At 38.3% G+C, this 26,093-nt stretch overlaps 1 protein-coding gene across 3 annotated transcripts in view; it reads left to right on the forward strand.

Annotated features, from left to right (window-relative positions):
• PATJ (PATJ crumbs cell polarity complex component) overlaps window positions 1-26,093 on the forward strand; it is a 146,851-nt gene that overhangs the window by 48,736 nt on the left and 72,022 nt on the right. For all 3 annotated transcript variants that reach the window (XM_086462139.1, XM_086462140.1, XM_086462141.1), the window contains 9 exons: window positions 401-520; window positions 3,374-3,745; window positions 4,808-4,928; window positions 6,021-6,177; window positions 7,457-7,528; window positions 8,393-8,570; window positions 9,479-9,589; window positions 11,047-11,124; window positions 14,187-14,304. In XM_086462139.1, coding sequence (XP_086318265.1) covers window positions 401-520; window positions 3,374-3,745; window positions 4,808-4,928; window positions 6,021-6,177; window positions 7,457-7,528; window positions 8,393-8,570; window positions 9,479-9,589; window positions 11,047-11,124; window positions 14,187-14,304 — 1,327 coding nt within the window. The remainder of the gene's footprint in view (window positions 1-400; window positions 521-3,373; window positions 3,746-4,807; window positions 4,929-6,020; window positions 6,178-7,456; window positions 7,529-8,392; window positions 8,571-9,478; window positions 9,590-11,046; window positions 11,125-14,186; window positions 14,305-26,093) is intronic.

Raw genomic sequence — 26,093 nt, forward strand, 5'->3', positions numbered from 1 at the left:
ACACTAGAGTATTGTTCATCAAGGGCACCCAGGCAAAATTAATTAAAGCACCACCTATTAGAAAGTGCTTGTAATTCAAAATGGGAGAGGAGTGGTGAAATAGGAATGTGGGAAGGCTGTTAAATATATTCTTTCCTTTTCTAAAAAGTGGTATTTCATTGTTCACGTTCTTGTATTTGCCTTTCTTTCCTACACATCTCTTTATTTTTTACTATATCTGTACTAATATCTTAAAAGAATAAAAGCTGTTGTCTTAGTCTTCTCCATTTATGATTTCCCTTTTCTACAGTAATTCTGTAACTTTTTCCTAGTGGCTGGTTCTCCCTCTCCCTCATAGTTTATTGAAAAATGTGGGAATTTGTTTGTTTTCCTGATTTATCATTTTGATTGCCTTTCTTAGGGAGGAAGCAAAGAGGAGGAGAATATGCACAGTGTGGATTCCAGCAACATTAAAACCAGCCCTGGATCTCCAGAACCAGTAGATAACATTAATTTCTCAATAATACTTGAAGCACCACAGGTATGTGGTTACTCTTTTGGTTCAGCTTAAGTTTATAGGGACAGGAAATTATGTTTTGAACTAAAAAAAATAGTATGTCCTTTAGATAAGACTTCAGTATCGGGTAGACTTCAGGCTGGATTCCCTCTGAAAAAGTCTCTCAACAGCTGACTGTGTACTAATTGTATTGTGAACAGTAAGCGTATGCATAGCATTTACCAATGCAGTTCCTGGAGTGCCTTATCAAATTAACTATGTCATTAAAATACCTTGGGTTACCTTGGATATGAAATAGGAATGCTATGTTGTTAGTAGTCATAAATAGTTAGTTTAGCTTTGCGAAGGAAGGAAGGTATGGAAGCAGAACACTTTTTATTATAATGAAGCAAACCAGAAAAGTAGTCTAGTGTATAAGGCAAGCTTGAAATCTGTTCTTCATAGACTTCCTATGTGACTTTGAGCGATTTCTTTACTCTCTTCCTCAATTCTTCTTTTTTATTTTCTGAGAAAAAATCTGTTTATTGTGGGAGGACGAGGCACTAAAGATAGTGAGAAACTCATGTACCAGGATAATAGGCAATAATATTGCAATACTGACCTGTGTAGAGTGAGAGAGATGTGGATATTTTTGAATTTTCATCTGTTGTCAAGTGCTTTGCAAAATTTTTATTAATTCACGTTGGTAAATGCATTCTTTTTAGACCAGAAAAGACAGTACATAAAGGCTCATCCAAAACTTCAACACAGTAGAGAAAAATAAATTCTAGATTTTCTTGTTGCTAAACTCATCTACCTGTGTCTGTATACACACCTATCTTAAGTGGTATATTAGAACCATCAAAAGGAGCAGTATTATGGGGTAGATGTAGGTATGCTACGTAGAAAATAGGTTGGACATGATATTTACTGATTTGCGTGATGTAAAATGGAGTTTGTTGTTTTCTGTGTGCATAGGAAGGGTTCCTGGCAGAGCGATTAGTCTTCTGCCAGCACAGATTGTTTCTCTGCTTCCTAAATAAAACTAATGTTATTAAGTATTTTAAAATGAAATAAAATGAAGTGTTTTATCTTAAAGTCCTGCTGAATATAGAAACTGGAATGATCAGTTTGTACAAAATACACAGAGGTATTTGCTTGTATTTTGTCCTGCTGTATGTATGACAGCATTGATAGCTTAAAGCACTAGTGTAAAATTTCCATCCATTTATTATCTTATCTGCTCATATAAGAGGCAAGAGTGGCATGTTATGATGGCTTCCACTTTCATTGCTCTAGCACAGTGCTGACAAAGCTGACTAAAAAAAAAGTCTACAACAGTAGACTTTACTGTCATGTTTGCAGTATTCCCTATTCCATTTGTAGCGTCTGCTACTGCAGTGCAGCAGCCTCTGATTATACATACCTAACTGCTGTATCAGGAGATGGTAATACAAACTGCTGTGTGGTTCTGAGCTAAGTCAACTGTTTTATATAACAAAGAAGTTGGTGCCTCCTACAGAAGTGTTTGGAGAATGAAGCTGCAGAAATGAAGTAAATGAAATGAAGTAAAGATGAAGAGAATTAGAATCTCTTCAGACCGGGTTTTTTTTGAGATTGAGGTACACAGGTCAAATAGATTAAAGGATCATTTAATGCTTATGAAAAATGCACTGATTTCTAGATCGCTAATGTTCTGCTTTCATGCCAGCTAATACTCTTGCATTGTTTCCTTATGCTCTTGACTGTCTCTTCTCTCCTGCCTTTCACTTGAACTATGCGAACATTTTGGCAGTCTGGGTTTTTTTCTTCTGTATTTGTATGAACCTAACAAAACAGGATTCTGACACTAAAGGTCAGAAATGTTGAAGTACCTTGGGGAGTCTGGAGAGGGGCAGGAAGCAGAAAAAACCCACCATTTTGATTGAGGACCCCTGAATCAGTAGATTAGTTTCAGTGTTTGGGGTTTCAGTGCCTTGAAGGTTGATTTGGGCATACTTACTTGGTGGCCTGAAAAAAACAGAGGAAAAGCTTTCTGTGTGTGGCAAACTTTCTCGTACCTCTGCAGGGCATAAAAATTCAGATACCTGTGCAGACTCACTCTGAGCCAATGAATAGCACCCCATTCGATTTAGGAGAAACACAGAGCATTGAAATGGGGGAGGCACATGGCAAATCCCAGAAAAAGAACTGTTGAGTGACATCTTTCAGAGTGGGTTTTAATACCTGTTCTCTTGGCTTGTTGCTCTGTGGTTCGAATTCAGTAGAAAGTTGAGCACTCTTCTCTTTAAAAGTAAGAGTATTAGATAGGTCCTTTTTTAATTATTTTTGAGTGTGTGAGTCATCTATTTCCCCCTCTCCCTCAGGTTAAAATATTGCATGGAATACCCAAAGGAGGGACAAACGAGTGTGGCTTTTGTTTTGGGGTTTTTTAATTGCTGATACTGTTGCATAAGCAAACTCTTAGGATGATTTTTATTTAGCTGATGGCATTGTAAGAAATGTACATGCATTCATAAAGCAATAGCAGGTAAGCCTGGAGCACAGAGATACTTTAGCTGGATTTATATATACTTTTTCCTGTAGGTTTTTTAGTGTTGTTTAATAATTCTTATTCCCTTACTTCAGTCCAGATTGGTTATTCTGAATGGCTGCAGCAGTATCTAAGCTGTGCAACTTAAATTCCTTAATATTAAAAAAAAAAATGCAATGTCTACTTTTGGTGTTAAAATCATTGGTCAGAGAGTGTATTTTCTTTTAGAAATGCAAAATGTAGAAGATTTAAACTTTAAAAATCAGGATGTACTTTTAATTTCGGCCTGACATCATAAATATTGTTTTAAAAGAGTTGGCAAGAAACATCTTGTAAAATCTGTATTCCTGTAATGTTTTATGCAGGGTTTCAGAGATGAAACACCTTTTAAAGAAGAACTTGTTGATGAACCATGTTTGGGTTTGGGAAAGTCATTTCAGCTTTCTCAAAATGACAATGAGTATGAGAAGGAGTCCTGGGAGATGCATGAATTTCTGAAACCCAGAACAGAAGAAATGGTTGAAGAACGGGAAATGTTGGTGGATGATGAGTATGAAGAAGATTCAGACTTCCTGAAATACAATGCATTACGTGGACGGAAGGCAACTTCAGAGAGAAACCTTGATACGGAGCAATGGGCAAATCAAGTTGAGACTACTGAAACACAAGACTTCAGATCCAGTGTTAACTTAAGTCCAAAACAGTCCCTGGAATATCCATGCAATAAAGATCAAATGGTAAGGAATGCTGTGTTGGTCTCAGTGCTGTACACTGACCATGGGACCCTTACCTCATGGCAAATTCCAGACCTAAACTCTGTAAGGACTCTTTCTAGTGTTTTAATTACTCGATGAGATCTGGGTACCTCTAACGGACAGTAGGCTAATCTTTTGTACATTTTGGAAGGTTCTTTTGATTACTTAGTATCTGTACATTTAACAGTTCGAATGAGGTATGTCGTTGGTGTATTTACAGGCATCCTGTACTTGTGTCTTCTTTCTCATCTCTGACTTGTGGGCTCAGTTCTTTTTTGCGAGCTGTACTAATGTGGTGCCTGTCAGTAATAGCAGAATGTGACTTAGTGATTTTAATAGTCCAGGGGCTTCAGCAGCAATGTCAGTGAAAGGAGCTCCCTCTTTTCCTCTCATTGTCTTTAATCCAAATCAGTTCCTTGAGCGAGATGATAGTGCAGTTGAGCGAAAAATTATATGGCATACTGTAATAAGCATACTAGTGGATGAAGGAGTAGAAGGAGACAGAGCTTCAGGTAAATTGTGACATTCTTTATTTATATCCTCCTCAAGTACTCTGAGTTTTTTTTCCTTTTTTCATTCACTTGCTAAACAAAAGAAGTGATAATATCAGCCTTCCATGCACCAGCTCTTGAGATGCTTTTATATGAAAAATTTGTTTGGCTTGTCCCCTTATGCAGTACTTTCATAAACAGGGTAAAATGCAGCTTCTAGTGACAGTTTTATACCAGAGTACACAATATTAAATTTATACATTCGGTACTTAAAAACAACAAATAAGCAACAGTAAAGAAATTCTCGTCTGGATTATGGGCAAGCAGGAAGATACAGTTGCTTTATAGTGCAATTGCACATAACATTTTTCATACCTCTTCTTAATATAGTGCATAAATGAGCAGTTTGTATTTCATAGTTATCTGAATAAATATTAAAGTAGTTGAGAAAATGTGAATTTTGCTGTAAAAATCGATGTTCGTGTCAAATATCCCTGTATATGTTGATACTATTGCTTTCTAACTTTTAATTACTTTTTTCTCCTCTGCAAAGTGTGAAGGAAACGCTAGTAAAAGTTCACTATTTTCTGGAACCACAGCACACACTGGCTACCAAAAAGACATATTTGATATTGAAACTACAGAGTCAGAAGCAAAAACCAAGATGGATTTAGGTTTGTAGGAAGTTTTTTATCTTATAATTTCATGTTTACAAATTTAACTTTTATACCAAAACACAAATTCTTTCAAATGATGAAATATTCAAATTAAGAATTCTGCAGGCTCAAGACAATCTGGCTTTAAATAGCATTCAGCTTCATGATCTTGCTTCCTCTCCAAATCTTTACATACAGTTGTCACAAGTGATACTGAAAGTGGCTGCAGCTTTGTCCTGCCTGAGGAGAATCACTTTCTTCTGTGTAGCTAATGTCCCATGGTAGGGCTCCCTAAGTAAAATAGCTCATGCCTGTAACTTTTGTCAGGAATTTGTCTCAGTCACTTTTGATTGCTGATTTTGTAGATCTTTGCACTTTAAAAAAAAAAAAAGTGACAGGCTCTGCAGGTAGTTTTACCACAACCTTCTATCTATGGTAGATAATTGTCCTTTATCTTGGTTTTGTAATCTGCGCTCAGAAGCAAAGTTCTTGTCAGATGGCCAGAGATGGATGGCTAGAATTTGGTAGATCACCAGGGAAATAAATTTATCAAGCTGCCTGAAATAGCACTCACTGGTTGGGAGAAAGGAGGTTGGGTTGTTTCCTTTCTTTGTGACCTGCATCTAGAACAGTAGACACTGTGTAAGCTACAGTGGTTTTGCTCTTGCAATGAGCTCTGGTGGTTCAATTAATGTTGCTACTTATGTCACCAAAATGACATCAGTCTTCCCCAGTGTGATGGGGTTCCGTGCTGGAGCAGGGCTTTGCGCTGCTCTCCCTGCATAAAGGATGGTTTCACTATTTCTAATCATGTATTCTTGTGAGGAGCATCTGTCATGTGAGTTGTACCTGAGCATGTCCCAGTGCCACAAAGATGTGGCGTTTCCTGTTATTACTTGACTACATGTACATCAGAAGCAAGCTGATATAAAAAGTATGTTTACTGTGGTTTAAATTTCCTTCAAAAATAAATGTTCTGTGTCTCTTGACCATCACGCAACATCTACATTTGGAACATGGTGAGCTAAGGGGTGTATTTCCAAGGGCGATAACTGGTAGATGCAGGGACAGAGGAAGCAAAAGTTCTCATCTACAACTTTTCTTCTTCAGGTACAAAGCTTCAGATTGACTCTAAGGGACCTGGGCTTGCTGTTGAGCTGGAAGCTATTGAAAAGGAAGAATTAAAAGGGAAGGACTGTGTTTTTTCGAAGAACCTGGAATCTGGGAGAGTAACCACATTAGCTCAGCCTAGAACAGCATTGTGCAGGTGTGGAGAGAGATTTCAGGGTTTGGAAGATTTTGACTTAATGATCTTAACTGTCTTCTTGCTTTACTTAGCTGACTAATTATTAAAAACTGTGAAACAGTAAGGCATACATAGATGGCCAGTTCTATGACTTTTGGCTGAGGAGCTGAATTTTGCCTTACAACCTTATTGGATCTTTACTTCCTACATTTCCTCCTCTGACTACTGGACAGAAAACTGCATATAGCTCTGCCATCTGCTTCACGTCCTCCATAGCGAGGGGAGTATGGATGTGACCTGGAGAAGAGGGACATAGTCTTTACTGGCATTCATTACTGCTTAAGGAGCTCTCCCCTTAGCTCTTTATCGCTGCTCTGACCTCTTGGTTTTCGCTTTCCTTTGTTCTTCCTTTTGGGAAGAGCAGTTCAGCCATGGCTCTCAGGCCTGTGCAGGAAATTTTAGTTTTGCCAGTGGTGCTGAGAAACCTTGAGCTGGCACTGGTTGTAGATATTTGCCACATCTGACAAGTGTCCCATTCTTTCCCCACCAGTTTTGGATGAGTGGGTAGTGGATCTGCTTTTGGGACCTGTTGATTCAAATCCTCAGTACTTCCTTAATTCATCTGTAATCCTTCCTCAGAGGGAAAGCAGCTCAGCAATAAGTGAGGGGATTATTTCTCCAGCACAACATCCTACTTCCTTTTTGCGGTTTAAGAGTAGCATTTACAGCTCTCAGGATCTACAGAAAATGTGTGCAAGGATGTATTGTTTCAACCTTTCTATGAGGGCATGTAATACCATACTTCCATTCCTATTTTGTGAGTAGGTGAGTCACATATAGTATAAAAGTTTAATTAACACCCTGTTCTGGTATGTTTAATGGAACATGCAGGATCTGTTCTCCCAGTTGCATAGTGATCTGATTTCTGGTCAGCTAGGCTGGTTTTATCATGTTTATATCTCTCTATAAGAATCACAGTATATTTATCAGAAAGTAAATATTAACTGCTTAAACATTAATTTAAAATGATTAAATGCAGTGCAGATTTGTATATCACAGAGCAGCTTATAAATTTGGTCTGCCCACCATGTTTATTTCTGGAGCATTCCTTAAGTACATTGAAACCTAAATACAAAAATTCCTGTCTAGTATGTTGACCCTGTACATTTGCTTGAAACTGGACAGTGTGAGAAGGCGTTGCTGTCTCACTGCCAGATACAAAATATGTAAGGAATTGCAACCTGGCATGGGTGATGCTTTTTTTATTTTTTATTCTTCCCCTCCCTCTGCCTCCAATTAGTGAATTACCTGAGAGAGAAGAAGGAGAAGGAGAAGAAACTCCAAACTTCAGCCACTGGGGACCACCACGGACGTATGTTCATATGATTGCATTATTTCTTCCCATTTACCGTATGTCTTTTTTTTTTCCTGTGAGCCCGAATATTTCGCATGGTTTTTTTTTTTCTACCCTCCTCTGCCAATAAGTTTAAGGTACTTCTGTACCAAGGGCTTTCTTAGATACAGTGAATTTTTAACAGATGTTCAACAGAATTATGACTTCTATTTATACAGCTGACTTGGGAAAGCTTGGCAGGTTTACATTGTGGATGACCTACAAGTTCTTGCTCATTTAATAACTATTAGGTGTGAGCAATGCACATAGTGCTGCTGTCTCCTTTTCCATGGCTTCTCTGCTCAACTTAATGGCAGAATTCCAAATTGCCAAGCCAAATTTTAGCCACATCCTTGTTGTATTGTTAACATTTTTAGGTGAATTGTTTTTGTGGTCCTAAGTAAAACATGATCAGAAAATTTCTGCTTGAGCTGATTAATATGTGTCTGATTCTCTGAAGTCAGTGTTCAGAAAGCTGTATGAAACACTGTTTTATTCTTTGTCTAGCATGCCACTTGTAGCGTTTGCCTTTTCCAGCCAATTTGCTCAAACTGAAAGATGATGAGTGTTTACTTGAAGACCTGCCTGGTTTACCCTGACTTTTTCTGAAGTAAAAGCCTATGCCCAGCGGGCATGAGTTGGCAGCAGAATTTTGTTCTTTTTGTGGGGTGAGATCTGCTTGGGGTAAAAAGCCAACTCTGTTGAGAGCATCCTTAGGCTTCTGACTTTACCCCTTTATTAAATCTTCTTGAAAGACCAGAAGCTTTATTTAAGGCTTTGCACTTATAGTTAAAAAAAAAAAAAAAGTTTCAAGCTGTTAAACTACCACATGTATTTTTTCAGTGTTGAGATCTATAGAGACCCTCACGTGTCTCTTGGAATCAGTATTGTTGGTGGACAAACTGTCATAAAGCGCCTGAAGAATGGAGAAGAACTTAAAGGGATCTTTATCAAACAAGTTTTGGAAGACAGCCCAGCAGGAAGAACAAGGGCTTTAAAAACTGGAGATAAAATACTTGAGGTAAATGCAGATACACCTGCCTTTTCGTGCTAAGAAATAAAGATTGACTCAAAAAAGCTTTGGGAAGAAAGAGGGACAAAATACTGCCACCACTTCATGAAGTATTGACGACACTGTGTTTTGAAAACCAAAAAAAACCCCTAGTGTCGTCTTTTCTTTTTTTTTTTAAGGTCAGACTAAGGAGCTCTTTTGACATTCTCCTCCATATTTAAGAAAAGATAGGTCCTGGTGGGGAAATGGAAAAAATGAGAATACCCTCTTCCCATATAAATGGGTAATAAGTTATAGCATACCTTTATAAGCATTAGTTATAATATACAGAAGAATGTAGACTCTTCATACTGAGATTTGGGCTGTTATTTTGTGTGTGTGAATTTGGAGTAATTAACAGTCTGATTAACTACTATTTGGGGTAAATCCCTGATTCTGGCAGGTGCTGTAGGGGAGAGTGCCATTCCTGGCTCTCGTCTCTGGCTCTGTGTTGATTTTTTTTTTACTCATTTTTCTCCAAATGAATACTTCTGAATCTGGGTTCCCAAGCTGATAGTGGCATTTTTGTATGTATTTTTAGGGTTGTGTGTGATGTTTTGAAAAATTTCTTCAAAACAGGTAAAATCTGAAAGAGTTGTGTTATACCTAGCATTACATCTAGCGCTCTCTGACCATCTTACTCCTTATGTTTTTATCTAAAAGAATGGCTTTGGGAAACATATGGCCCTCTTTTAATTATGAATACTAAGTAATGTACTTTTCCTTAAATCATCATGAAAACATACTTTACAAATAATTTCTCTTGACTGCTTTTGATACCTTCCTCAGACACACCGATCTTCTGCAAATGCGTGTGATCTCTTGTAATGACTCTGCCAAAGACAAGCTAACTAATAAAAATAAACATCGTTTGTTAGGTTTCTGGGATAGACCTACAAAATGCCACACATGAGGAAGCAGTAGAAGCTATCAAGAATGCGGGAAATCCTGTCGTGTTTGTAATTCAGGCTTTGTGTAATATACCAAAAGTAAGGGTTTTTTTCTGTTTTTATTCCAAAACTTAATACATGTGAAGTATGTACCTTATTTTAAACTTTGCTAAATTCCTTTCAGCAAGTTCCATCAATTTTTGTCTGTCTCCTCTCTGTCAAAGTGTCTGCTTATAGACCAAGTGATTGATTGATTACTTGTCTGACCTGATTTGAAACCTTGTTTCTCTGATGTAAATCAAGTAGATGTAAATCTGTTGACGAGGTGTTAATTCATTCTCCCACCTGTGTAATTGACTCTGGCCCTGTGTATTTTAATTATGTTCGTATTTCATATTCTAAAAATATACTGCATTATCCAAATGAACGAAAGCGTAATTAAAATTAGCCAGATTCACACTAGCTACGCTGTGTAAAATATGTCTTCAAAGGGACATGAATTAGTTGTTTGGGAACAAGCTAAATTTCAAGACGTTTGGATGCCTCCTCATCTGCAAGGCCAAGGCAAGAAACCTTTTAATGCCTTAGTAAGAAAAAGCATACAATTCTCCCTGCCTTAAAGTACACACAAAACCCCCAAGACTTCTATGTACTTTTGGTATAATCTGGCAATTTAATTGAGAATTTTGGTGGATTAGTAGACCTGAGGAGACCTTTTTGACAACTGTAGACAAATCTGGCACAACTGTGTCCGTTATTTTCCCAGTGCTCCAGGGAGTCCTTTGAAATCTACTAAGACTTTCACCAGCTATGTTGGGAAGGTTCTCAAGCAGAGATGGCAAAAATCACAGTGGTGGTAACTGAGTTGGCCCCCTTTCTGTATGGGCTTTTTCACAGAAAAGATAAAAGAAAACCCTGTCAGAACATCTAAGTGTTCAGCTCACCTCTGACCCTCACTGTCCTAGTCAATCTAGAGATATCAATGGAAAGACGGTAACTTGAAATTTGAGTTGCTTTGCTTTGAACCATAGGCTGTACGAAACTGGACATTCACAGACTTTTGTCAGGGCTGCATAGTCCCGACTCCATTCGCCAAAATAAGGTGCTGCCAGAGGAGTAGGAATATATTACATTTTGAAAGAGTAAAGAACAGCAAGGAGGAATATTACATGGAGACTAAACATGCTCTCTTTTATAAGGTGTCTGTGTGCAGAGACACTGGTCTCTATCTGAATAATTAAGAACTGACACTTCAGGAGTCCATACTGAGCTCTGTATCAAGGATGTACATCCATATTGTTGACTTCAGAGTAACGTTTAATTGAATGAAGAGATGGGGCTAGATATCAAACAGTGAGCACTAAAAAAAGTAGAGAATGCTTGTAAATTCACTAAAATAATATCATTTAAAGACTGCACTGCAATGCCCTTCTGCGTGGGCCAAAATTAAGAGTGTACTGGGTAGCTTTATTGTTGTCATTACCTAACTTTTTGAATGTTTGTTTTGCAGCTATAATGCTCTTTCTGATGTGTGTAACAGATGCATTATTTTTCAGGTGGTTTCTGCCATACAGCCTAAGGGAATCAAAGTCAGCAAAGATCAGGATGCAGACAAGGAAAATAAGAGTGAAAAGGTATTTATTCCATTCAATGCTATACCCAAGTTTTACTAAATCAAATGGTAAAAAAGCATGCATTATAACTCTATAATAAGCCCCCCTGAAGTCTGAAATGAAATTTGAAGTGTTTTATTGAAATACCTTTGATTCGAGTAATTTTTGCCAAATTTCTGCCAAATACAAGGCAAGTTTCTGACAAATGTTCTGTGCATCTCCCCTGGGTGCTGAAACCCTGTACGTATTGCAGCTCTTCACTGGCATCTTTCTGGAAGTACCTGCTTTGCTCCACATGGAGGCAAATTGATTCTCTTTGTTCAGTAGAAACAGAGAAATAATAACATGTACACAAATGATATCCTTAATGTGAGGCTGGCTGAAATTCAGTAAAATCATGTTACAGGGTAATTAAATCCGCTAAGTCTCCAATGTTTCCCATTACTGTGTAAAACAAGGAAATGACCGAGTGATCTGTGGCTGGCCAGCTAATTGCAAAGCAATTACTGCACAGTAACTTTCAAGCAACTTCACAGCAGATTTAAAAGAGAAAAAATCTGTTTGGTCTAAACCAGTGGATTTATTTTAATCACTGCAATAAGGGAAAAATTTAATTTCTCATTCCCAGCCAGATTGCTCTAATGGCCTAGGTATTTTCCTGTGGGAACTGTGCTGACTGATGAGTGTAGGTCAGCTGCTTGGAGGGTGTCAGAACTGGAGGAGCAGAGACAGAATTAGTGCAGACAATAACTTTTGCCCAGTGCAGTTTAACATGCCAGCTATAAGTATGATGGACTTTTCCTTTAATCCTACTCAGTAGTCTGGTGTGTGATGGATAACTGAGAAGGCCCTCTTGCCTCCAAAAGTTTTTGTGAGACTCCTTTCAGATCCTCTCAGATACAGAAGCTACGAGGCTCAGTTATTAAAAAAAAAATCAAGAAAGGTATTGAAGTTATGCTTTCATGCCAGTGGATAATACTTATAATGAAGCAGTTGCAATCCACTTTTCTTGGTTTTATCTATATTTCTAATCTCAGAAGCACTCATCTTCTTGCAACGGACTGCCTTTAATCTCTAGGACTCCAGTGTGTTGCGTTCTATAGTGTTCGGAGGTTAAAGAGGGAGCCTAATCTTTTTCAAACCTTTTTCATCTATTGATGCTGTAAACTGATGGGTGGACTAGAGAAGAGCTTCAGTGCATAAATATGTAGTTCCCTTTTTGCTTTGAACATTGATTCACAAAGCAGTCATACTGTGCTACAGTAGGGGCATCTCTGAGTTGGAAAGAGTTGCTATTAGTGGATCACTAGTCCACATCCCTATGGGGAATCGATATTTCTAGTCCAGTCTTCAAAGTGTCACAAAAGAGTTTGGTTTGAAAGCAGCCACATCCAGCTGGAAAATCTGCCTTTTCTTGTGTGATGAATTGTCTTTTCCATACTGAAGGTTTTCTCTGATTTGTTGGTGTTTATCCTCCTCAATTGATCTCTTTGCTTAAAAATGATCACTTGAAGTAATTTATATAAAACCACTTAAAACAATTGGGCTTCTTCACAAACCAGATATTATCATTATTTTGCTGGTTCACTGTGTAAACTGGGCTTTTGCCTCTGCTGGAAAGAGCCGTGTTAATACAAAAACATGGTGCAATGGAGTATTCTGGCACAATTTACTCATCTGGCTTTTCAGCAGGCCAGGAGATATGGGAGCAACTTGTCCTGAGCCATAGCAAACTCTTGAATAAGCTTAGGTGTCTTAATGGAAGTTCACACAGACTTTCTAACAAACGTTTAAGGTCTTAAAAAGCCAAAGGGTCAACATTTAGACTATGAGTTATTACTGAATTATAGTGATACTACTGTCATAGACAGCTGAAAGTGGGGCTGCAGGTTTTCAGTCTTCACCTGCTTGGTCACGTAGAACATGAGTCTTCCAACGCTTCCTGCGTCTTCTGGATTTTGCACAATTCTACCTGTATTGGAGTCAAGCAAAAAGTGGGAGGCGTATTTGGTATATTATATGCTTTGGGGAAACAGCTGTTGTGTTTCCAAGTGCTCTTATTATACACTCTTACTACTATTGGATTGAATTAATTTCATTTATTGTTATTATTATGCTGTCTTCAATGTAGCACTTTCCTGTAGTGGTTTTTAAATGGATGGTATTATCTCACAAAACTTTTTATGTAGCTTACATTGCAGTTTGCTAGTTAGGCTATTCTATACAAATTTAGGCTCAAGATTTTTAGAAATCCATATGCAGGTTCAGCTTTCATTGTACACAGTGAAAAATTTTATTCTGGGTTTGATGTTCGGGTGTAGAGTCATATTTCCCAGCTATAGAAGAAATTAATTACGGGCATTCTGGTTGCTCTAATGGCATATCGTACTCAGTGTTCCCTTTCTAAAGTGCATCCTGCTATTAGTAGTGAGGTTGCAGGGGATACAGTTGAACGTAATTTACTGAAATCATGTAGCACGATCCAGTTACTTGGAGCTATAAAACCAGTTGCTCGGACAAACAAGCGCCTTCATTAGGTTCAGAGCCTATCCTTTATGCCTGCTATGCGCCGCTATATGCATCATTATAGGAGCTGCCTGTATTTATGTGAGGTAATAAAATTTTATTGTAATTTACAATTCAATTTTTTTTTAAATTTAAGCCAAAATATAGATGAACTGTTATGTTTAAATATTCGTAAGTGCACTAAGAAGTTTGAGTTCTTATTTTGCATTTAAAGTTTGACTTTTATTGGTACCAGAAAATTTTGTCGAGTCTCTAATGAGAAATGGGGTATAATTTAATGTTTATTTTAACCCTTGATTAATGTTCCCACTTTCATGTTTAGGATGATATACAAGTATTTTGTCAACAAGTATATGTGCATGCACAATTGTATTTTCTTTTTCTGATGTTCAGTGTCATTTTTTGTTCTGATTCCTTGCATAAAAAGCCTGTGCCGCAGAATTTAGCCTTGTAATTAAGTGCTGTGTATGTGCACATACAGTGCAGTAGACAATAGGATTTTTTTCTTGGGTGTGGAGGTTACAAAACATGTAACTATTTGTCTTTGAATCCATTAGAGAAAATATGGGGCTCCACCTCCAATGAAATTGCCACCTCCTTATAGAGCACTTGAAAGACTGCATGCAGAGGAAGCTAATGTGGATGAAGAGGAGGATGAGGATGCTTGTGCAGAGAGTGAGTAGTGCCACAATCATTACATCAGATTACATTTATGGGATACAATCAGATTATGATAAATGTATCTGTCATTTATTTGTTTGTATTATGGGAAGTAGTGCTCAGTGGGGCAATATCATCTAATCCTCGACCTTCTTACCAAGGGCTACTGTTTTGTAACTTAGTCTTCTCTTCCCAGCCAGGCTCCTATAGCTCAGCTCTTCTGAAGAAATGTAGGAAGAGCTCAGTCTAAAAATGTCTTAAGCAGTGTCGAGAGGACTTGCTTTGGCAGTGATGTCAACAGTGAAAGGCAGATGATGTGCTTTACTGTTTTAATTGCAATGGTAGTTGAGCAGCCGTAGGTTGAGAACCACTGGTGCATAGTCCTTGTCCAGAAAAGCCTACAGCTGACTTCAGACAATGCTGTAGGAGCAAAATATTTTCCTTTAAAAAGAAAAATTTGCTGATTTATTGTTTTAGTATCCTACTGAAAAAAGGAACCCCTTTTTTTTGTAGCACCTTTTATGGGAAAGGTTCTGCAATTGTCCAGTTCTGGGTTTTGCAATGAATTATGATGATATGCACTCTGTGGAAGAGTAGGGACCTGAAGAGTAGGATGCAGTGCAACGTGAGCGCTTCCAGCAGCATCACTTAAGTTTCCAGCATACTGCTTTGTTAATTACAACTTTGGATAAACAGAGTATTATTATCCATAGCTTATATTCCAAAAAAATATTTAGGACTACTAACATTGCAGTTAGGAGTCCTAAATTATTTTCTAAAATTAGTTACCTTACTTTTCTTTTTTTCTCTTTATACTCACTTGTACCAAATCAGCATGCATGTGGGGGGTTTGTTGGGGTTTGGTTTGGGTTTTTTGCTACAGTGATTTTTGTCATCATCTTTTGTCTTGGAGAGGTTTTGTTTGCTCTAATTATGGGTAAGTCAAAGCAGAGAGACGCCTTTGTGGCTTTTGACCTTGAAGCGACCACAGCTCCCATTCAGAGTGGAAGCTGCTCACTTGTGGCCTGCTGGTGGGACAGCTCTTCCAGCTGCTCTTGCTGATTTCCTTGGCAATGGCGTGCCATTGAAGCCAAGATAATTAATGAGTTTAGTTGGTTTGTCACTTTTAGGGCTGCTTTGGTGGAGACAAGAAGGATTTTTGGAAGGTTTTTCTCATGGAAACAGTAATGGGGGCACAGAAGCGGGGTGTTCAGCTCTGCCTCTGTTGCTTTAAGGGAAAGCTGTGAGTTCTTGAACCAACTGAGATTTTTCAGGAACTCCCCCTTACTGAGTTTGTCATCTCAGCTGTTTGAAATATGCCACATAGTTACCTCAAGAGGGTTTTCTAGTATTTTTGTGGGTTGTGGTAATGAGGAGGAGCATTTGACTGCAGATTGTGTGGATGTTAAATTGAATATATCTTGAGCTTTCAAACCAACTCTGTGCACCTTCAATTGTAGCAAACTGCTTTCAGGTTGTTATTAAACTTATAATTCCCGGTTAAAGGATATATTTGATAAGTAGCCTGACACCTGGGTTATCTAATTAGAGTATGCCTCAATCCAAGCGTTTGCTAGACCAAAGCTAATACTTTGCACGTAAGTAATTTTTTATTGATGGACTTGGTCATTTTTTAGCTGTTCTGCCATGCCTAATGATATTGCCAGCTGAGTCTAATAGCTGAAAAGCTAAAGCTACTTCTGATATTAAATTCATCAATCCTACCAGATTTGGCAGCACCAAGCAGATCTATTCAGATGAATCTCCTTCTCTCTGCCCTTTTTACTGACTGAAGTTGAATGTTTTGCGATAGCCATCTTTCCCATGAATCTTGGAAAACCAGGATACACATTTTCCATTTTATACTTCTCCATCTCATTCTGTTTCTTTAAAATAAAAAACAGGCTAAGGAAACCTAAACTAAGTTTGTACCTCAACCCTTGAAGTAAAAAGCATGTTAGAAATGATATAACTGTACTTAATGATACTAAGCATCTTGACAGCTGTGGAATGGGCTTTTACAGAGTCTCTTTTCCGTGGTCATTTGAAAAACAGTTTTCTCTGTAAATTCTAGTACAGTCTTGTTTTTGTGAACTACTTGGTGTTCATAACTTCTGTCCTGATTCTTGAGCACCTTTCCCAGAAATCTCAGCCCAGGCCAGTACTTGGCTTTTTAACACTGTACATTTGTATGTTCCTATTGGTCTAATTCTTTCCCCACTTACAAAACCAGTAGAATTAGTAGGGTAACCTTAATTAATATTTTTCTGAGCTTCAGTGAACAGGTGAACTAGATTTGTTGTCTTCCTGATTTAGAAGATAAGGTACCTTAAAAGGACGAAGTGGTGTCAGCTCAGGTAAATTCATGTCATAGCCTCTCCTTCTTTCATTTACTTTCTGTAGCTCTGAGTCTCTGCCAATAGCGTGGAAGACCTCAGCAGGCATTTTGAGGTGGGACAGCTGTTAAATCTGTCTTCTGGTTGTGCTCTCAATGGATTTTATTTTCTTTTTTAGCACTCTTATTAATACAGCTGCTATGTAATGAACCTACTCATCAATTTCTTTCATACTCCAGAAATACTTTACTTGTTCCACTTGACATTTTTTCTTCTTGCTTGTCACTTCTTTCAACCCGTGCTCTCATCTTTTGTCTCCATGTCCTTCATCGTTCCCATACTGAAAATGAAAGCAAAGCATTGTTAGTCTTCCTGCCACACTTAGAAAATTTTTCTTTCCTTTCTGTCCCATCCATACTGCCTCACAGTCTCTGGTTTTTGTCTGTTTTCCTCTTAAAGTGGCTGAATAACCTTTCAGTATTGATTTAATTTCCCCTGTGGGATCTAAATCCATCTGCCTTTTGGCAATGCTCCCTTTTATTTCTGCTTTTCCACCACTGAAACTGTAGCTTTCATTGCTGACTTGTTGGAACAAACAGTAATTCCTTGTAGATACTCTCCCTTTTCTTTTCAAAGGTTATTTTTGATCCAAATAGGGTGGATCCTTGTTGGGAATAGAACTGCTAGGTAGCTCTTGGTTTAGAGAAACTCCAGATGTCCTCCATGTTTCTGTGGTTTAAGAAGTTTAAAAAGTTCCAGGTGTTTTCTTCAAACATGTCTTGCACCCAAGACCCTTAGTTTCAGACCTGCTTCTCCTTTATATTTCAGTTTCATTTGAACCACCATTACTTCCAGTATTATTTTCTAAGTTCTTAGGTAGTTTTTTGCTAGACTTTGAAGGCAAGTTGAAAGTAGTATTTCCTCTTAGTTTATTTCTTCTTCTAGTGATACTGTCAAATCTTTATCAGTATTCAACTCTAACCCTGTGTAATGTGGTTTTTGTTTACTCTTTGCTTTGTTTTAAGGCTTTCAGTTTACACTTTAAAATAGTTCTGTAAAACTTGCAGCATGTGCATCGTGCTGCAAAGGGAGCCTTCAAAATGCTTCGTCTTACAGACCTGAAAATGCTATGACATGGGTTTGGAGTTTTTCCTCCCCACACTGGAAACGCTTGTCCATGACAGAGGTTATTTTGGATGAGGTCACTCTCCATGGAGAGGTTTTTTAGGCTTCCCAAACCTTAAAAACATCAGGTTTTGAATAGGATTTTTTTCTTTTTTAAATCAAAACAAGTGAAAGGAAGGGAGAGAATACAAAGGAGCTATTTGTACTTGCAAGCAGCTGTGCTACAGACTGCATCAATAGGCATTGGTGTGTTTTCCTTGAGTGGTGGATGGCTGTAGGTGTGCACTAAGAATCTGCTAATAGACTAATGTGCACCCTGTTGCGGCTTATTGCTATAATGAGGGCTTAGTAGTAAAAAGAAGCAGAGGAAATGAATTGTCAGAGTAGTTTGTAATAGAATGTTTTGTAAGGTTTTCCTTGGGGCATTCATAACTGTACAATTTAGATATACTTTTGTGATTGAGTTGAAGCAATCTTAAGTTAGATAGGAAAGTCCTTAAAAACCAGTATAAGAAAACTAAAATGACAACTGTTGAAAGAACTTGGAATCCTTAATTTCAATTGATACTCTGTTTTTTAGTAAAATCTTTTGTCTAGTTAGTTGACTGAGATCGATCTGGTTGGTTTCAAATAAGTTTAAAATAATAAAAATAGATAATAATAAAAAATTTGTGCAAGGTGACTAAGATAATGGACTAGATACTGCTGGGCTCAGACTTCCTGTCTGCAAGGATATTTAAGTGTATCTAATAAGGCGATAATAATGCCCCCTTCCTTTCTTTTTTCTGTCTCTAGATAATGTAGAAATCAATGAAGCTGTAAGAAAGCATGATTTATCTTCCTAAAATGCTTTTTAAGGAATGGTGGTTTCTCTACCAAAGCAAGAGATTTTGAAACTTGCCCAGTATTCAGACTGTGCTTTCCCCATTGTGATAAATCTGTGGCTTCATAGGGTGCAAGAGGGAAGAGTCTGTGTGTGCTCACATGTGTAGGTTGGTTCAGACAAACCCGCACTGCCTTTTGACTAGGTAGGGTTGGGGTTAGAAAGCACTTGGGCGTGTGAGCAGTGTGCCCTCATCACACAGCAGCTTCCGTAGAGTCAATGATAACTGTACTCACCTGAGAGGATGGTGGCTTTCATTTAAAAAATGAAAAAGTTCAATTGGGAGTGTAGAAGGTATGGGCAAGTATATGGGGTGTGCAAAGATATGACCTCAGGAAGTGTCGATGTACTGCTGTGGACGAAGGTGGGAAAACAATCATTGGCACTTTGGAAAAATGCCAGAATTATTAACAATGACTAAATAAAAACAAAACCACTGATAAAACAATATAATTCTTGAGGATCTGACTGTTTAGAGCCTGCTTTATGCAAAACTGTGCTAAAACAAAGGAAAAGCAATTCTTATTTTTATTTTAATTTAGGGGGGGGACGGCACACCCAAAACCAGTGATCTTCAGGTGAGGCAGCTTGTGTGGCCGAACACTGCCTCTCCAATAGATGTCACTGCAATCAACAGCAAATAGAGATGATGTTCAACGAGTAGGATGTAGCTTGGAAAAATACTTCAAGCTTTATGAAAATAAAATATTGGGAAAACAGTAACTGCACTATTTAATTTTCTTAAATACAGTAACAAGTGTATTTCGTACGGTGGATTTCCAAAGATCATGCAAGAGCCAGGATTAGATGAATAAAGCATTGACTTTCATTTTTTAGCTCTGTGTTAATCTCTATTTAATATGTCTCTGTACTACTAATCTTCTTTTCCCATTCTTGTTCTGACCCATAATTAGCTAAAATATGTAAGTTTTGTAACCAGCCCTAATATCAGATCCAGAAGGGCTGTACATGCTGGGCAGACTCGCAAGCTGTTGTGCCGTGTGAGAATAGATTATGATGTTGGTGTCTTTGTAGTTTGAGGTTGTGGGTTAGTTGGGGTTTTTGTTATTGGACTGGGTTTTTTTTACTCTATTTGTGAGTCACATGCACAGTTCTCATCATCTGATGAAGTATTGCAAAAGGAAATTACATTTTTGATGAATTGATAGTAAAATTGCAGCTGGGACTTTTTTTTTTACTGTGTGCTTGTACATAATGCACTGAACAGATGGCTTTGTGTGTGCTGTGATACATATTCTAAAGAAAAGACAATGAACTTTAAAAATTAACAAATTAATGCTATTAACAATATAACTGAGTATTTTGAGTTATTTTAAATGTAGCATTTGGAATATAGAATTAATAAGGACTTCCCAAAATAACTAAGTATGTTTATAAATTTAGAGAGAGATTTTATCTTTGTTTTTTTTGATTACTAAATGAAGCACCCATTGCAGTAAAACTAACATTGCTTGTTTAGGGTTTCAGCAAAATATAAGTTACGATGAAGTTTGAATCTTTCTTATGCTTATAATGACAGTTTGGGTTTGTTTTCTGACATTAAAAAAACCCAAATAACCAAACCCTATGCCATGAACATGTATCAGTGTTGGGAAACTGCAGGATTTGCAGCATTGGAAAATAACACATTTAATGAAGCCATTTGATGAAGAGAAATTCATTTTTAACCCCTGTAGCTTGCCTGAAAGGGATGCTTAGATAAGTAATGTCTATTAACTGCTACTTTGCCATGCAGTGGGTCATTAAGTACCTGCAGCTAACAGCGATATAAACAAACGTTTGAGGTGACTCGTGTTTGGGGATAGAGATGTCATTCGAATGCTAGCGGAGTAAGCCAGTGCACAAACAGCAGCCGTAGAGCATCAGTGGGTCAGATGTGGGAAACCAGAGATCTGCTTCTCCCTGCATACTTTCATAGGCAGCTTTCATCTGCTGGCAGATGTAACTGTTAGCTTGTGGGTAGCTTGAAATTAATATAATTGATGGCATCTTATAATAGAAACAGACAGACGGTTTGCCCTTAAGGAGAGAAAAATCTCAGAAAAATAGGCCCAAGGTCGTCAGAAGAAAGACAGGCACTGAGTCTGTGTATGATGAGGATTTGAGCTGCTTACAGCATTGAATGTTTGTCAGGAATGCAGATATCTTGAAGTACATGCTGGTACAGCAATGGTACAAGGGGGTTTCCCAGGTAAGGATTCAGATCTATCTCTATATTGTGTTTGTTTCCATCAAGTCATTTTAAGTATTTTTAGTGATAAATTAGAACTAGTGAAGTGTTGGAGATAAGAAAATAATAGCACAGATTTTTTTTTCCTCAGTTTGAAGCATGGTCACATAGCATGATTGGAATATTGAATGCATTTAATATCTTTAAAATAATTTGTCTTGTGTTTGCTTGTAAATCATTGTTTCTGTGTACGTTGGTGTTCAACATTCTTATATACAAAACTGACGTGAGCACGCAGTGCTTAAAGTATAAGAATTCCTAGCATTAAATTTCTTGCTATATAGAATAATGTACTCTTCCATAACTGTTATTGTAATGTAGAGACAGATGGCTGAATTTTCTTCACTTTGCTTGTTAAGAATGTGTTAGGTAAATGTTTTTAGACTAAAATAAAAAGCTGCTGAGGAATCGAAACTGAATATTCAGCATTTTCATGGTATAAGGAGGCAAAATAAGAATAAAGCAATGTGGTAGTAAACAAATGAGCTATTTGCAATGAAGGATAATCTAATCTTTAAATATTGCCTTAGATTGCGTTTGTTCATAGGTATGATCTTTTCTTCTAACACAAGCCAGGTATCCAGAGAATAGCGTTAAAATGCTAGGCATGAAATATGCTGGTTTGATGTTTTAAGGTTATTACATTGTCTAAGGCATGGTGCAGGTGGCTTATGTTGTTTGGGATCTTTGATCTTACTCAGGTGTTACAGATAAGTAATTTCATGTAACTTACAGATAGAAGATAATGTCTGTGGTAGAAATCTGCATACACAGGTACAAACTTGCTATGAGAGCATAATACATGTAGATCTTTATATAGTTCTCATTGCAGAACACTTAATATCACTGCAATGACATGCAACTAAAAATATGTGAAAAGGATGTAAATATTTAAATAAATAAATGAAAGGCAAGCAGTAGCCCATAAAAGGTGGTTATGTGTTTATAGTCTTGAATGTCTGATTTTTAGATAGGAAGATACCTTTCGTCATTACCATTGTAAGTGATGTTGCTCCACTGCACAAAAAGAAAAAAAAAAATAAAAAGAAACTCTACTGTGCATCATATCTTGTCCAGACTAGCACAGCATTGCTTTTAGTTAGAGTACAGGATAGATTATTTGCATAATAGCTCCGTTCCAAAATGGTCTGCTTGGTTTAAACTGTAGCTGCTCCAAATATGTAGTGGAAGTGAGCCCCTAACAGAAGGGGAAGTAAAAATGTTAAATGACAATAATTTTATTCTTTACAGATATTACCTAGTTTTCCACAGTATTACAGTAATTGAGGCAGCTGTCCAGAATAACTTCTTTAACTGTTTGAGAAAGTTGAAGTTATCTTTTGCTCCTCAATCTTAAGACTTGATTCTCCCTTATTCAGTGCAGTGGCTAAGGGGCTAGTTATCAATTTACCTTCTGCTTTGAGCAGGTATATAATTGCTCTTTATCAGGATAGCTGGCATTTAAAGAGCAATCCAGAATATTTGTCTGTAGGTATGTTAGCTATAGTATACCGTGACAGACTATTAAAAACTTGCTTTATGCCTCATGGTGGCCACGTGTATTGAAAACTACTTGCAAGCTAATGACATTTGAAAGGAGATTTTTTTTTTTTATATGTATATATGTCTGTGTGTAAAGTCTGCTACTTGCATCAGATGAACATCTCTGTTTATCAGTAAATGCAAAATACTTTTGCCGTATTGAAATTATAAGAGATGTTGTGGCAACTGGCTAAAGGGCAGGTAGTTCTTTCTGCTACCCCAGAAGTAATAATGAGCCTCTTATTATTTATAATGATGGGCATGTCTGTCTGCTTCATCAGTGCTTGGAGATCGTGGCTTGTGTTTCTCTGTCTCTAATTCCCAGACAAGTTATTGTTTATATAATGTTAAAGCATTGAGCTTTTGAGGATCATCAAGGAAACAGCAAATTTCTGCTGCTGTGAATGTAAAAAGTGCACGTGTCTGTGCACGTGTGCTGGGCAGAGATGGAGTAGAGGTCTGAGGAGCGCAGCCCTCCGAAGCTGGGAACCCCAGGCGGTGCTGGCGGTCCTTGGTAGAGCGCTGTGTGTGCAGGCAGAGTCTGTAGCCATTGCGCCCGTTCTGCATGGGCCCTCCGTGTGCTCCCCAGAGGCAAGGGGTGAGCACTTTTGTAGAGACACCCATTAATCCAGATTACCTCGGAGAATGGGGAAGTGTTTCCAATGGGCAGATGGCACATCAGGTACCACTGCCATCTTCGTGCTGTGTGCTCCCAGCTGTGTCCTTGCCCTGCCCACCACTTGTGCTGTGGGATCCAGCTGCTGCCAGGTTCTGCAGCTGGAATTCAAGATCCAGGAGCAGAATTGATGTTGGCATCATTTGTCATTTCCATGGTGTGATGGTCCTGGGAATATTATGAGATATTGAATGTAAGTTCCCATACTTGACACGTGCTGTTAGTTAGAGTTGAACCACATACCTAAATGGGAGGAATTTGGATGGAAATGCCAGAGAGTATGAAGGCACAAGGCATTTGTTTGTGTGTGCACATGGACGTGGAGCTAAGTTATGGCTCCTTACACTGTGCTTGTGAGAGCAGAAGGGGATTATACCATTCAAATGGTTCTTAAAGATATTATGCTACTAAGTCTCCATCGCTCCAGGTGCTCTGGGAGTAAACAGCAAGCAGGAGCATTCGCTGTACCTTAAAACAACAGCAAAGTGCATCCTGTACTACTACAGTGTGCAATGGTTCTGAAATTGCCTGGTCTGGTGGAGTCATGACTGTTCTGTAACACAGTTATTGGGGCCACTCAGCCACAGCAGATCGCCTGGATGCCCAGGTAAGGAGATTTACTTGGTGCTGGACCCTCCTGCTCCTTATGCTAGACTCACCTGCGACTTGGGCCTTCAAATCTGGACGCTTTTCTGAGCTGAATTGTAAACCTTAATGCAAACTGAGTTCTGAACCAGAAACTATATTTCTTTCCAGTGTTTGGCAAAAAAATCTGGTTTAATCTCCTTAAAGTTTGGCTGTACTTTCCTCCATTTTGTAACCTGTTATTCTGTTAGGCATGTGACAGGTTATTTGAAGATTAATACAGTATCATTTTATTGTGCATCATTAATGTATTTAAATAGACAGTGCAGTAATTTTACAGCAAGAGCTCATTTCAGCATTGAGTTGCTAGAAGTATGGAAGATGTGATTTATTTAAAATACTGTTTTTAAAGGGAAGCGGACAGCCTGACAGCGTGGTATGTAGTGAGTATCACTGAAGGGCTGAGAGAAGAGTGGAAGGGGAAAAAAATGAGATGAGACTGGGATGTGATGGACGAGGGAGTAAGTAGAGCTGTATGCAAGGATGAACATGGGCAGCTTATGAGCGAGGGCCAAGAAAGAGGTTGATAGGGATTTTGTGAGGAATGGGGAGTTCAGTGAAGCCTTTCAGGGACAGAATGATGTGGTCATTCTTTTGTGTGTGCAGGAGGCATATTGTGGCGTTGTAAATGGGTAGGACTTTCACAGTGACACGCGTCAGGGAGAGTGCCGGCTTGGAAGGACAGAGCGAGCAGCACCCGTGGCAGCTGCTGGCAGCGCAACCGGATGGCTCTTGGCATCAGAGCAAACCAATGGGCTAACCCTTTCAGCGTCCCTGGACGGGTCTGTATAGCAGCCAGTTGGTACATCTGCTCCAGCCTGTCCTCCCTGCCCCTTGGTGCTGTGTGTTGGCAGACCTTCCCGTTTTCCTTTTGGGCTGATTTCTGTAGTCTGCTCGGAGAGATGCAGAAGAGGAATTCTGAGGATAGAGGTACTGGTTGGGTGCTGTCTGCGCTGCCTCCAGCCAGTACTTGAGTGCAGAGTTGTGAAGATTTTAACGAGTACTTTTGTGAGTACTGCAGCTAATGAAGTTGGATTCCTACAGATTTGTGTCTCCCGTTTGACCAACTTGGGTGTCAAGGAAGGTGTGAGCTCCAATTTAAGCTTTTCCTGTGGCTGGAGCATTTCTAAGGGCTTTCTCTCATGTGAATTCTTTGACGCTTTAATAAAGTGTGATCTCACACCGAAGCCTTTCCCCCATTCAGGGTATTTATCGGGTTTCTATCCTGTGCACGGCTGCCTATTTTCATGAACCTTTTATAGGACCTTTGAGACCCTTAGTTCACCATCAGATTTGCTTCAAATTGGCCAGCAGGTTCAAAGGTTTTGGGCCAGGAGCTTGGATTGCACAGAGTATGATCGCATATGTTTTGTTGCTATAGGAAAACAGAATAAAATTATCTACCGTATTAGAATTAAACTTAATTTATATTAAGACATCAAAATATAATTGATAAACACTGGAGCATAACCCCCGGACTGCAGTTGGAAGACCTGGTGTCTCTTCTGACTTGGTAACCGTCTGTTGGATGTCTTGGTTAGCCATCTGTCATAAGATACACAAAGCATCTTGAGCCTTCTGGAACACCATGCCATGGTTTCCAGGGGTTAGATGGCCATTTAAATGTAAAACTAAAATAAAATAAAAAACAGGATCCATGGAGTTCCCGCTTACCCAAAAGGCAGTGTTTATTCTTGAGGAGCAAGTCATGGATGCCTCTGAATCATCCATTTTGAAGGCTAAATTCCACCAAAAAAATCAACCTGAAAGAATTACCTCACTCTTATTTTTCCCTCAAGCATTTAGTTTTTAACTTTCTTTTAGTTGATTTCCTCCTCCAGTCAGAGTGCAAAAAGTAAGTCTATTTAATATAGTGAAGTTTATCCGTTTAGCTCTTCCTCTTGGATAAATCCTTGGAGATGGATTTCTTTTGCCAGAAGGAAAAGAGAGAGTGCTTGACATACTGCAAGCCTCTGTTCACATACATCATCAATTTCCTGATTATAATTGTGTTCATTTAAAAAATGCCCAGAGCTTAATGCATTAATATCTTTATTTCATTAAATACATTACAGAGAAGCTATTTGTTACCTAATGACATATTTTGGTACTAAAAAAATGTGTTAAAATACTCTGTTCACTTGTTTGTGGTTTTATTTTTCTTCTGCAGAGAAATTAATGCCTTGCTTATCGCCTCTTATTTGAAATGTGGTATGAGCAAAGGTGTCTGACCTGAATCCTTTTATTTTATTCCTTGTGGAAGAGAAAACAGGTCTGCCAGACTCTGTCCTTTGGAAAGATTAAAACCAATCAGAATAGAATTTCTGATACAAAATATTGTCTTAT

Source organism: Leptosomus discolor, chromosome 3, assembly GCF_034619465.1.
Source record: "Leptosomus discolor isolate bLepDis1 chromosome 3, bLepDis1.hap2, whole genome shotgun sequence".
Taxonomy (NCBI): domain Eukaryota; kingdom Metazoa; phylum Chordata; class Aves; order Leptosomiformes; family Leptosomidae; genus Leptosomus; species Leptosomus discolor.